The sequence below is a fragment of the Protopterus annectens genome, chromosome 2.part0 (genome assembly GCF_019279795.1).
Source record: "Protopterus annectens isolate FY-2018-M chromosome 2.part0, PAN1.0, whole genome shotgun sequence".
Lineage (NCBI taxonomy): Eukaryota > Metazoa > Chordata > Ceratodontiformes > Protopteridae > Protopterus > Protopterus annectens.
The window spans coordinates 762,163,497-762,177,602 of record NC_056728.1 but is presented as its reverse complement, the minus strand read 5'-3'; the positions used below and the strand labels follow the sequence as shown (position 1 = coordinate 762,177,602).

General features: G+C 40.0%; 1 protein-coding gene across 1 annotated transcript in view; it reads left to right on the top strand.

Moving 5' to 3' along the window:
* SMC2 (structural maintenance of chromosomes 2) overlaps window positions 1-14,106 on the top strand; it is a 1,579,182-nt gene that overhangs the window by 1,467,648 nt on the left and 97,428 nt on the right. Inside the window, exon 24 of the mRNA XM_044060351.1 lies at window positions 8,449-8,565. Coding sequence (XP_043916286.1) covers window positions 8,449-8,565 — 117 coding nt within the window. The remainder of the gene's footprint in view (window positions 1-8,448; window positions 8,566-14,106) is intronic.

The following is a 14,106-nucleotide window of genomic DNA, read 5'->3' as shown; positions in this document are numbered from 1 at the left end:
AATGAGAAAAAGCCAAGAATTTATTTGGACTGCAGGTTAAACATTGCCTTCTCTATCGAGGATTGATATCAAGAGTATAGGCAAAGAGAAAGAAATAGAGGGGTCCTAAACAAAAGGCCAGCACTGGTGGAGTTTTTATTTGAATCTAGAGCATAAGCTGCTGTTAAAGGAATAATTAGTACAGCATATAAAATATTGCATGATAATTATGAGAATCAATCAGAGGATGTTAGAAAGGATTGGGAAGAGTGACTGGATGAGCAATTCACAAAGAAACAATGGCGAGATATGTGTATGCATGTCTCCCAAATATGCAGCAAAGTCTAGAAGATTTAGGATCTTTGGAAGTGGTTATGTAGGTATTTTTATATCAGAAGTAGAAGCCAAAGAATTTTTCCTTGGGTAGGCAGCAAATGTTGGAGGTGTGATGGGGAAGAAAGAGGTAACTGGGAAGATGTTTTCTGAGAGTGCAGTGGGTTGAAAGACTTTAAAGATTCCCTGCAGACTGCTTTGTCAGATACTGGGTGAGTAAATTGTTGCAACTAAGAAAATTATTTTTTGAGCTTTAGTACAGAATCGGAATTGCCTAGACATAGCAAGACCTTGCTGAGTCTAATTATGGTGGTTGCCAAAAAAAAGCAATTACTAGAAAATGGAAATCAAAGTCTAAAGTAACTTTACTAGAAGTAGGGAGTAAAGTAACATTCATAAAATAACTGAAATTGGGATCTTTAGAAAAAGGTAGGAGCAAATTGCATAAGAAAAAATAGTAATTTAGGGAACAATACATGCAGAGGAGGAACGAGATTTAAAAGAAAGCACAATTTTAATGTACTATATAATTGACAGTGACTGGATAGATAAGTGATGTCTAATGTTTGCAACTACAATTGTGTCAGCATGGCTTGTAATGTATAATGTTTGCAACCGAAAATAATATATACTTGTTGCTTTTACTAAGAAACAAGGTGATTTGGACTGTTACTGCACTAGGAAAACAGAGTTATGTTGGTGCTGGTATAAACATTTTGTGAGGAAACGTTCACTCTTTGAAACTAGCATTTTTGTTGAAGTTTTTTGTGTTGGGGGTAGGATGTTGTGCTTCTGACTTTCAATATTCAACTTCAGTCAGAACCTTTTCTCTGCTGTTCTTCATACCAACTCGTCTGGGCTTCACTACTCGCTCTTTAGACCTCTTTCCCTACTTAACTAATGGCTCACTCTGTCTCTGTGATTCTTCCTTCCCCAGAGCACAAAAAGAGAAAAAAAATTTAAGGAGCCTTCAGTGGTTAGTCTGGTTTCTAGTTTGCCTCAGCCACTAGTGGATGAAACTGCTGTGGCCAATAATTGTTCCTCAGACCACCCATCTTGTTCCCCTGCTTTTCTTGGTGATGTCTTCAAGCCTCTAAAGACTGGGGGTTAGCCACATCCTGTACTGCTGTAGGGGTATACTTAATAGGCAAAAGAGAACCATGTTTGTGAAAGTGGCAGGTGAAGGGTCCTTCACATTGCAAGGAGGGGGTTTTGGAAGTGCTTGCAGTGTACCTAAGAGCCCATCATTTTTTAGGGATAACGTGCTTCATGAGAAAAACTGTCAACCTATTTCTTTCTTTTTCCATACTGGCAAGCTAGAAGGGCATTAATGTCTGTGCTTGAAATATTTGTATGTATGTAGAGGGCAGATTTACTGGGATTTGCCAAGCAACTGATTACTGCTTTTTCCTGATCTTCTCGACCAGCTGTTAGAAAAAGGAAAATGGTTCCTTCTCCTTTTGACAGGATTTTCCATTGAGAATAGCAGTCAGTGGAAGGGGAGGGGAGTATACAGTGGGTGTTTGTTCTCAGTCTGAGCATTCTTATTCTGAAGACAGTTTTGTTTCGGAATTTCCACTTGAAAGAGATGTTTCAGTGGGATCAGAATGAAGTTCCCATTTCACAGAATGTATTATGATTTGCATATAGATGCCTAAAGCTGCACACTTTAGCCCCCTGAGAGAGATTACAGGGTTATATAAGATGCCCCAGACCCACAAGCAGCTGTTTTCTGAACCTAAGGCAGACACAGCTGTCATTTCTTTAACCAAAGCTTTGGCTGCTAAACAGGTTACTGCTACTAATCCTATTCCTACTGACAAAGATGGGAAAGCAGGGGATAAGTTGGGGTAGAAAATCTGCTCTTTTAACTTAAGTGCATATGTCAGTTTCCTCTTCTGTCTTTTGAGAATATGCAGAAGTTAACGGTTAACCTTCTGTCTTCTGAGGTAAAGAATTTATTAAATGTTTTTGTGGTATCTGCTTCTCAGGTGACAAAGCATATCCTGAAATGCATTTATACCATCTGACTCTTCCAGAGATTCTCGTCAAGGAAGGAGATTCCTACTACATTGAATGTAGGCAAGGGTCCGAACCTCCTAAGATCTTTACGGCTGATGTCCCCTTGAAGAAAAAAAGAAAAAATTTATTTCCTCAGAGTGAGTGGCAGGATTTCACATGGGAGTTGTTAGCTTATTCCTCTCAGATTCCTTCTCCACTAGAATATGGTTCTGAGGAGGAGGGCTGCGTTAGTCAAGATTTTCATTTTGAAGAGCTTTCATTTGGGGGTACTATTTTTCGGATGATGGAATTTTTTAAATGGAGGCTTGTGCTCAGGTTTCTGATGTCCAAAAGAGGTATTATTGAACTCCTCCAGACAGTCTCCTAACTTCTGATATCCCTCCTGTCCTTGCTGCCTTGTTGGACACTTTTTCATCAGCTTCTCAGGCTCCTGTGTCTCAGCCCCCAGCTCCTAAAAACTGGTAAGTTTTATAAGTTGCCTTATTATTGTAAGTCTCTTTACAAATATCCTTCTGCTGATTCCTTTGTTTCTGTGTCTTCAGACAAATTTTCCAAATGTTACCTGACACTAAATTAATTCCTTCTGCCAAGGACAGTAGGGTCATGAAAAGGTTAGGCAAAATGGTGTACACTGCTGCTACCCATACCTTTCAGGTTATTAATTGCCAGACCCATATGCCCAGGTGTGTTTTAGCTCTCCTGTCCCAGGCCTTTCAGGTTATTTCTGACCTTCCTTACTGAGGGGAAGGTTTCAGCCCTCTCTTTGCTGTTATCCTCTTCTCAGGTAGCCTGCCATTCTATTACATGCAATTATGATGAAAGCCAGTGTTTCTCCTAGAGCTGCTGCCTTTGGTTCCTGTATTAAGATGTTATTCTTAGCTTCGCCTCCAGCCTTTGCCTGATGATCATAGGCCAACTAGGCGCCCGCCTAGAGCACTGGTCTAGCAGGGGCACTTTTCCAGTATTTATTTGGTGTAGGTAGACCAGGATGGGGGCACCAGGTAGTGTGGTGGGGGCCGCCATGGAGCCCTTTTGCCTAGGGCACCAGTTAAACTAGGGCCGCTCCTGCTGCTGATATTAAGTCTAAATTGATAGATGCTCTTCTTGACAATAAAAATGTCTTTGGTTTGCTGCTACTGAGCTTTTCAAGTCCTTGCAGGAATTTAAATATATTTTTGATTCCCGTCTTAAATTTCAGAGGAATTATCCCTCCAAACCTGTCTCTTTGTATTTAGTTAGTCTTGCCCTTCTCCCAAAGGTAAAAAGGGCACTAGAAGGGCTGCTCCTGCTAAGTCTTCTCAGATTCCTACAGCTTTGAAGCCTCTCTTCCAGATAAGCCAGGTTCTGTCCGACTATCTTCTTACCTCCCACCCAAGTCAAGTTCCTTTATCGCTTTGTCTTTCCGTATCTCTTCACAAGTGGTTAAGGATCACCCAAGATTCTTGGGTTCTGTCTGTTATTCATCAGGGGTATTAACATGGTATGGAAAGCCATTCCTTTTTTTGTGTGCATTTCTTAATCTCCTCAGGAACAGCTAACCCCATCCCCGATGTTCTTCAGAGCCTTTTGTCTCAAGGCACCACCCAAGCAGATTCTGCTCTTCAAAAGAGAAAGGAGTTTTATTCTGAAATTGAAGTACAGCTCAGCCACTGAATAAACACTTTTAATCCAAACTTGGCGCCTCAGCAAGTAGCCTTCCAAGAGTCAGACTTGTAATAGACATCCATTTAAATATACATTTACCTTAATTATACATTTATTCAATTAAAATAAATTAAATTAAAATTAATTGATAACCTACTTCCTGTTGCATTCTTTATTAAGACCAAACGGTTCCCAAGTATTATACTTTAAGATAGTCTCATTTTTGTAATAATTTTGTTTTAATATCAACACATTCACCCCAAAATAAGTGAACCTGTTCCAACACACACCCTGAGTTAGCATCATGGAATTTTAAAAAAATGCACCCCTAATGGGCTATCTAATTTTTTTTTTTTTAAATCCCTGATATGTTCTTGGAAGCCTTTTTTTAAAGGAACAGCCTGTCTCTTCAATATAAAATAAATTGCAAGAGCATTTTAATACATATACTACACCTGTAGTATTACATGTATAATTTCCACTTAAATGAAATTTAATACCATTAATTTTTGGAAAATGTGCCACCACACGATCACAAATAGAACAATGCTTACAAGATATTGTTCCTACGTATGGGGAAACATTATCATACAAAATATTCTCGGCAGTATGAAGTTATTATTAACCACCATGTCCGCCAAGTTCTACCTCTCTTATAAGAAATATTTACATGGTCTTGGAGAATATTTACTAAATTGTTATCCTTCAATAACATGGCCTTCACTATCTTCTCAGTCACGACATTATACGTTATAACAAAATACACTTCTCTTCCAGTATTTCTAATCTTATGTTGTTTCTTTAAATTAATACCAAAACTTGAAAAACTTGTATTACAATTACTAATAATAGGGGTACCAAGACATTTTTCTATTACTTTTAACCTGGAATCTAAAACTATTTTCTTGTCGTATCCCCTATTATTGAACATATCCACAGTACTTTGTATTTCCTTCTCAAATACACTATTTACACTACATAAATTATTTATTTGTAAAAATTAATTGTAAGGTAACATAAACATTAAATGCATAGGGTGGCAACTCGTGCCATATAAGAACAAGTTACCACGATATGGCTTCCTCTGTATATATAGGTGCAGAGACCACCATCTAAATTAACTGATAATTCAAGATCTAAAAAAGTTATATGCGTTCCTGTTTGTATACCATCAAATTGTAAACCATAAATATTCACTTGTGTATCTTGTGTAAAAAAACTGAATGTTAGAACAGTCACCATCCCATAAAAATTTAAATCCTCAATGTATCTGAAATATTTAACTACCTGTAATATAAAAAAAAGAATGATTATATATGTAATCAATTTCAAACTTTGCCATCACTATACTGGCATACATGGTTGGTGGCTTTATTCCAAAATGTTTTTGGTTCCCAGGAAACAAGGTGCCTGGAAACCCATTCTGGATCTTTCTCAGCTACAACACCTTTCTAAAGTTGCCTTCCTTTTGAATGCTATCCCTTCAAACCTTGTTTCCTCTTCTACCTCAGGCTTTCATTTTCTCTGTGGGTCTCGAGGATGCCTATCTCTATATCCCTATTTATCCCTATTTCAGGAAATGTTTGCGTTTCTCTTTCTTCTTTGCATTTTCAGTTATTTGCTTAGTCCTTTGGCCTCCCTACTGCCCCAAGGATTTTCACTAAATGCCTCACTCCTGTGATTGCTTTTAGCAGAATGAGAGTAATACAAATCTTTCCTTATCTGGATACCCTGCTCATTCAAACTTCCACTCCGGAGACCCTCCTGCATCAGCACCTCCACTACACTATTTGCCCCTTGCAGACTCTAGGGTTTACAGTAAATTTCCAAAAATCCTTCCTCACTCCTTGATAGGTTCATGTTTTTCTTGGATGGAGGCTGCAAGACCATTCCTATGCTGACATCCCTGCCGCCTGCTAAGGCTTTGACTCTGATTTGCCTTTTTTTTTTATCCCTTCTTCCTCTGGTCTCCATTACAGCCAGGGGGTTTCTAAGGGCTATGGGATACATAACTTCCACCATTCCTTGCTGCTTCTAGCCAGGCTTCTTATGAGAAAGCTATACTGGTTTCTAAAGTAATTCTGGCTTCAACATTCTCATTCTTTGTACTTCACAATTCCTCCTCTTCCATGCCGCAAGCTAGAGCTTCAGTGGTGGATTCATCAACTGTCTCTCAATCCAGGGGGCTTTTTGTGGCCCTGTGAAGGTCAGAGGAAAGACCACATCAGCATCAAAGAGATGAGAGCTCTCCACCTTGGCTGTTCAAGCCTTCTATTCTGTATTCCTTCCAGGGCCCCTCAAAACTTTACAGACAATACCACAGTGATGTGGTACAAACAAACAGGGGGGGGGCACTGTTTTATTACTTGTGCAGATTAGCTCTTTAGGTTTGGGCTTTGACTGTCCAGTATCAGGTGACTCTTCAGGCTGTTCATATTCCTTCAGAACATAATTTTGTGGCAGACTGTCTCTGCAGGTCCATAGCACAATCTCATGACTGGATGTTTCACATAGATGTGATTTAGGACATTGTTGTTCATCAGTGGTGTACTCCTCAATTAGATCTTTTTGCCTTTTCTCTGAACAGGCAACTTCCTGTCTTTTGCACCAGAGTCCCATGTCCTCTGGCTTGGAAGGTGGATGCGCTGTTTTATTTATTTATTTTTTTTTCCTGGAAGGGGGTGTTTTTGTACCTTCCCTCCCCTGTTCATACCGACGATCCTGTTCAAGATAGAACAAGACTCTCCGAAGATCTTGTTGGTGACTCCATTTTGGCCAGATAGCATTGATTCACTCTTCTGCACTTGGAAAAGGGTAATCATCACAAGTTACCTCACCAGGTGAACCTACTCACACAGGACAAAGGGGTCTCTTATCCTTCTCACTTGTCCAGTCTTCAACTGGCACTGTTGGTGATGGAGTTTTGTTCCCTTTTATGCACCTTTTTTCTGTGGATGTGCTTTGGGTTCTGCAGGAGGCCAGGAAATCCTATTTGTTCAAATGGAAGAGATTGGTGTCTTGCTTATAACCTGGATCCACTTTCTGTCATTTTCTACCTCCTCCCCCTTCTCTTTGCTTCTTTCTTGTTTTTGCATACCCCCCCCCCCCTGTTGCACAGTTTTCTTCTTCGCTGCTTGGACTGTTCCTCCTGTGGCATTTCAGTTCTGAAGTAGGTACGTCCATACGTCAGATTTATGCCCTATGCTGTGAAGGGGGGCGTATGTGTGACATACAAGACTGGTAGACTGCCCTTGGCAGAGATCCCTAAAGTAAGGAGTACTGCAACAGCAAAGGGAAGGATATCTATTATGGTAAGATTTTAAACATCTGTACTTTCTCCCTTCGTTCCACTCTTCTGAGGGGCAACTACCACAAGTCTTCCTCACAGACCAGATTTACTCACACAAGACTGGGAGCTTGATGCACCCTAATCTGAAAATGCTTCCGATAGCTGTCTGGATTATGGAATGTTAATAACCTTTTAGGCTTTCTTTTGTGTGTGTGTGTGTGGGGGGGGGCAATGCAGCAGGTATTAGAGGATGAAAAGGCTTGCCAACTGAAGATCATATATGGGCAAATGGAAAAAAAATTTCTAATTGCTGCCACTCAAAGAACCAGGACCCTTTTCAGGCCCAGTTGAGTCTGGTTCTTGATTATTTGTGGAAATTACTGTTGCACCCCTTTGTATATAGTTGTTTCACTTTGTTAGTGCAAGTATACAGGGTTTTTGCCTCTATCCTGGGCAACATAAGTTAAGTAAATTGGCTCTACAACTCCTTTTAGAAGAAGCGTATTGAGTGCTTCTGGTAGTTGGAGTGTATGGAGGATACTTAAAGCTGTGGGAATCTGTACGGTGTGGGGGGAGGGTGGTAATACCCAAAATAGCTTAGGCTACTATAGCAGTGATCCAGTACAACACTTGCTGTTGTGATAAGTTTACTTACACAACTGGGCTTTCCGATGTGCAGATGAGATCAGTTTTGCTAGTGGAAGGCATGCATGTTACCACACGTGGGATGTTCAGAGACAAATAGATGAGCTAAAGGAAAGAAAGGGCATCAAATCTGAAAATCTGCTAAGGAAGTGGGTGCACTTGCATCGGCTGATATGGTAAGAATGTGATTAATTGAGCACTTCAGTATATATATATATATATATATATATATATATATATATATATATATATAATTTAAATTTTTGTTTGAGCTATCTGCAATTTAGTGATGCCCAAGTTCAGCAAGAAGGCATCATACACTACTAATATGCTTCATAACCATGTCATTTATAACCTTTCTCAATCTATGACTGTTAGAATGTTCTTAGAAAAGCCTTTTCTCTGAGTACTGTAAAGAAAATCTGACAGATCTGTTTACTTGCTTTACACTACAGTACCATACAGTAATAACTATATTTGGACTAAATAGAAGCTGTGGCAATCATTAATCCTGATTCTTTTACCTTTTTGTTTAGTACAATGATTTAATGAAGAAAAAAAGAATTGTTGAAAATGATAAAGCCAAGATTCTTTTGACTATTGAAGAACTGGATCAGAAAAAGAATGAAGCTTTAAAAATTGCCTGGCAGAAGGTAATTTGGTGGAAGGAGACACATTGTATTTTTATGTACTTATTTCTCTTAGACTTCAAAAAAGATGCACTAACTGTAATCTAACTAGTTTCATAGGCACTTCAAAGTGGAACCTGATTCTGTTGAGGGGGGTACATTGATGCGTTTTTCACAGTACAGCTGAATGTTATTGATAATGTGAGTTGTATACAAAGTGAATAGCCGTGTTAAATGTTTAATAAGAAACAGTGATTAAAAGATTCATCTCTGAACTTGAATTTGAAAAAATGTCACATACAATGATGGTTTTAGACTGTAGAGAGCATCATAAGTGTTGTATAGTCAACTATTTAACAGTAGATTCTGTATTAGATTTTTTTTTGTGATTAAAATGCACTGTAAAAGCCAGACTAGTACATTACTTAAACTGTGACAAACTCAACCTAGTTTTCAAACATTAGTCCGTCTGGAGGTAGTGCAGTATTGATCTAATAATGGGAAACCTCCTTGTGGGCTTTAGTAAAGATTCCACATACACTGGTGAGAGCAGGAATGTTGCATGTTCCTTTTGCTGTTGCATACAGGAGCACTATGCACAGCAGAGCAATTCTTGCCTCTGAGCTCATCAGTTCCTTACTGCTATTTACACAGGTCAGACTTTGGTACTAACATTTGTCATAAATAGTTTATATATTCAATAGTTAAAGCACGGAAGCCTGTGTTCATATATCCACTATATAGCAATCTAGTATCTCTGCCTGCATTGTATCTGTTACTGGGAAAGGAATAGCAGTGTGTGATGTACCTTAAATGCCAGTGATTGAACCTAGCCATCCACAATGTAAGAGGGAGAAGCTTCTGGCCTATCTCTTCAGAGAGAATTGAGGCTGTTTAATATACCTGTCTCGGGGATCTGCAGGCACAGCCTCTGGCCCTTACTAGAGTACTATGAAAAGGCTAAGGAAATGGGGGCAGACCTTAGTTGCACTTTCCTGGAGGTGTCATCTGTATTTCCATGACTACCAAGTGCTCAGGTTTTTTTTCCCATCTGCTTTGGCAAAGTGGGGACTGGGGGAAATGTACCATCAACAAATCCTTTGAGAGACTGTTGTAGACCAGGGTGTGGCTATTGCCAATTTCCCAGCCAGTCAGCAAGTCAGACCCAAATGTGGACCCTTTAATCACTTGGCTGTAACTTAATGGCAGCCTTAAGATTGGTGATTCTTCTCTCCTGTCCTCTGGGTCCAGCAGGGTTCTTTTACCTTGGATGATGGGAGTCCCTTGATTCCCACTTCCCAGTCCCATGTGTCCCCCCCAGGCCTGTGGCAATGTTTGAAGTGTTGTTGGATCTATGAATGCTAATGCATAAGTACAGCTACAGAGAACGTGTTCCAGTACTGACCTCTCAAGTCCTCTCCCTACGTTTGGCTGGTGTCTCTGGAGGCAGTGGTGCTCTGTCACCCAAACATCTGGTGTATCTCCGTAGTATGCTAAACACTACTCATTTTGTCCATGCAAGGGTCTCCCCGGGAAAGAATCAAAGCCTAGTGGGACTAACCTGGTCAGCAAAAACGATAGAAAAATATACAGCATGTCCAAAATTGAAGGAGAGGTTAGGAAGGGCTCCTTCTACCACTGCTTGCTGTATATAGTTTGAAGGCCTGAAAACCATTGTCTCAGAAACAGCTGCACCCATCTGCTTTTCTTTGTGGAAACCTTTGAATGTCATGAAGTCCACCTTAAAGTAGCATTGGGCTCCATTTCCTCCTCCCCAGAAACACCTTGAGTATCTTTGGAAGATGGTGTGAACCTAGGGCCTTACACTTATTGAACTCCTTGGCTGTAACTGGAAGTGCCTAATTTCTGCATCTTTCATGAAGGCAGATGCTCTATAAGGCCTCAGCTGAATGGAGTGCAGTCATGTTAGGCATACTAGAGCAGGATTTCAGTATAAGTTCATAGATATATATTAGGCTAATGACCACCAGGGCCTTTATAAGCCTAGTCGTGCAACCCAACCCAGTGGTGTCCTTGTGCATCATAGACATTTTTAGTTAGGAAGTTTCTATTTTGGGCATTGCTCTCTGCATTTGTCTATCAGAAATGTGGTCATCCATTGGTCAAGATTACGCTTAAGTAGGGTTAGGGATAGACTCTGCTTCACATAGATGGGGAGCCTGTTCCAGAGCATGGGGAACTATTGGGACGCATCTGTCTTGCCACCATGTCTTTGTCAGGAGCAAAATTTAAATCCCTGGATCTAGTGGTTCTGATGTTGGTCCATCAGAGCTTGATCTGAGTATGCCTTGTTTGCCAGGCATGGATTGCCTCTCTGTAACCTGTAGAAAACAGGGTATAGATTTTTCCAGCACAAAACCCAGTTACCAGGGTTTGCTAGCTTGCTGCCAAAAGGAGTCTAAAGCACTGGCCAGTATAGGCAAACAAGTCATCTTTTTTGCTGTATTTCAGTTTAGATCCTCCAACTGTTTAATTCAGCTGTCCATAGTCCAGTCCTCCTTGCCAAGTCGGGCACTGGAAAAGCTTTCAGCTCTTCCTGATTCTGGTTTCAAGGAGTTGGTCATGGTTTAGTTTATGGTATCCCCAAAGTAGTACCATACATCCCATTTGTTGTTGCCATAGCTATTACATTAGTACAGTCAGTCATGTTAAGCATCATCTGCCAGGATGGCATGGGTGTGGCTTTCCACCTTAAAGGATAACCTTGATTTCCTCACCCTGAAACCTAGTTCATGGGTTTTGGGGATTACTATACAAGTTCTGTCATGATTTGGTTTATCTTGTCATAGCAGAGAAATTTTATGAATTCTGATGGCCTTTTTGAGGTTTTGTTAATCTAGGATGGCTTCTATGCATTCTTTCCTGACGGTACTTGCTGAACTGCCCAAGATGACTACTCTGACTCGTATGTAGTTGTATTGACTGTTATATGGGACCTCCCATAGTCCTTGTTTTCCCTGGCATGAATAACCATCTCAAAGGATAAATGGGTTCATTAAAGTGGTCTCAGTTACCTTCGAGTTCTTGAGTATGGCCACCTAAAAAGGACTGCATTCATGCATTTATCTGTCTCTACTGAGATTTTGTGACAGACCCAGAGTTTACTTCTCAGAAAGGGCATAGAGACTTTCCCACCTTCAGAACAAGGACAAGGGTTTTAACTCCTGTTTAGGTTTGAGTGAGATGGCTGGTTGCTTTGCCATTTTAGACCTCTAACTTCAGTAACTGTATCTGGTCATTAAGTTCTGGCTGATTAGTTTCCATGGTGTTATGTCTCTGATAGACATAAATACCTGGATCAGAAATTTCATATATATATATATATATATATATATATATATATATATATATATATATATATATGTTTGTGTGTGTGTGTGTGTGTGTATATATATATATATATATATATATATATATATATATATATATATATATATATATACGCGCACACTGTCTCTCACATACATACATGCATGCATAAAGATTTTCACAAGGATTGGATAATTTGAAATTGGCCCTCCTTAATGTATTCCATGTGTTGGACTGAGCTTCTCTGCCATGCAACATTCAGTATCCTTCCACATGTGTTCCTTACGTTTTTCTAAGAGTTCTTGCATGATCTGGACAGTTGATTGGTAGGGGATTGTGCTCATTGCTTCCTGTTTGATCAGTCTTGGTTCTTAATTCATGATTTCCTTCAGCTCCTGATAGGACAAGGCTATTTTTAAAGAGATTATGTGGCACTTGGGGTAGTACTTGTCTCTAGGCATGGAATGGGCTTGGGGGGCATTATCTCTGAGAACTTTGGCCATCCCTCCCATGGACATAACCTTTGTTGAAGTTACAAGCCTGGTGGCATCCATCACTCTGTTGCTACTGCCATCTAGGTTTCCATTCACACATTCAGCAGGCATTGCAAGCTAGATTGTTACTCCAGCAGCAGAGCAGAGGAGCATTTGCCATTGCAGTCTTTGCAGGACATGCTGGCTCTCCCACCTTGTTTAAGTTATCCGAGGTCATAGTACATTTATACTGTTTTCCTTCCATGATGATATTGCAATCAGTAATCACTGACTAACATAGTACATTAGTGTGAAATAATCCCAGTACAGTAAATGTCAGAATAATGGGGATTTATTGCTGTAGCATAGGCTGCTTCCCTCCGACTCCCTGGCACCAATGAATCCCCAATATTAGAAGTCCCTCCTCTTTCTCTCTTCCTTCCCACCTCTCTGTTCAACTGTCGTAGTCTGGGTAAGGTGCAATTTTAGTTGCAGTCCTGTCCAGTAATTACTGTATAGGCTCAGAATTACAGAAATGCTTGGTAACATCAGTTTCTATCTTATTTTCACATAAAAAATAATAATAAAGATGAAGATGAGGCTGTGTGGCAGTGTTCCTTGTTTCCTTCGGTGTAGGGAGACAGCTAGTCCCATGCTGGGGGATGTCTTCAGCCCTGAAATATGGGCAAGACTGATGGACCTCTGATGAAGCTGATTTCCATCTATAATGAATTATGCTGCAGCAGTAATCTCTGTATTCAAATATGCACAATTTATATTGAGTTTATCACATAGCTACACTTTCAGTACTGAATGCTTTCCCGATAATATAAAAGTGCAGGTGCTAAATGCTGCTGTTACTCAGGATTTGTTTGGTCACCCAGCAGATGACATTGTTACACACTGGAAAGAAAGACAAAGCAAGGTCCTCTGTTGAACAAGAATTCCTGGAATGGTAATTACATTCCTACTGTCATTGAGAGTTTGCTGATGGATGGAACCTGTCAACCTAACCAAAAGGAAGCCTTTTGCTTCAATTATCAGTAACTCAGCAGCTGAAAACAGATTATTCAGTACTGTTGAAATGGACTCCATGAACAATATCTTTATTTCAAGGCAAGTAGTCTTGCTTCAGCCCAAATGAAATGAAAACGGTTTTCAGATCCAGACTTTCTGGACAGCTTCCTTCTTGCCATCATCAAAGCAATGCTAGCAGTTGTTGTCAACAAGCAAGGGGAATAAGATTTTTCTAGCTGTACAGAGCATGCAAAGGGATCAGACTTTTTTAGCTGTACAGAGAGACTTTACAGATGGCAGTGGACCATTCCATTTTGTTTGCATAGGTTTTCTTTATGGACTCCATTTTCCTAACCTATCAGGAATGTAGGGGTTGGTTGGTTGGCTAAACTAAACTGTCAATATGGATGTATGCACATAACCCTGTCCTTGTTGCCTGAGTCATGGCCAAAAAGGGGTCCAGGAGAGGAAAGTTCCCTTACCCGGTTAATAAATCTATTAAATTAAATACACTCCTCCAACTATTGACAGTTCTTCTACCAAGGCTGCAGAACCATTTTGTCAGGCTTTCAGCAGATAATCAAGCCTGATTGATAAATAAAAGCTACATTCTTTGATATTTAAATTATTTGCACAAAAGAAGGTGCGCAAAGGTGGGCCTGTTTGCCTTGCATCTTAAAAGTCAGCCACAAACTGTTGTTTTCCTCATGCCTAATATGGTGATATGCAAAGTTGTCACTTACTC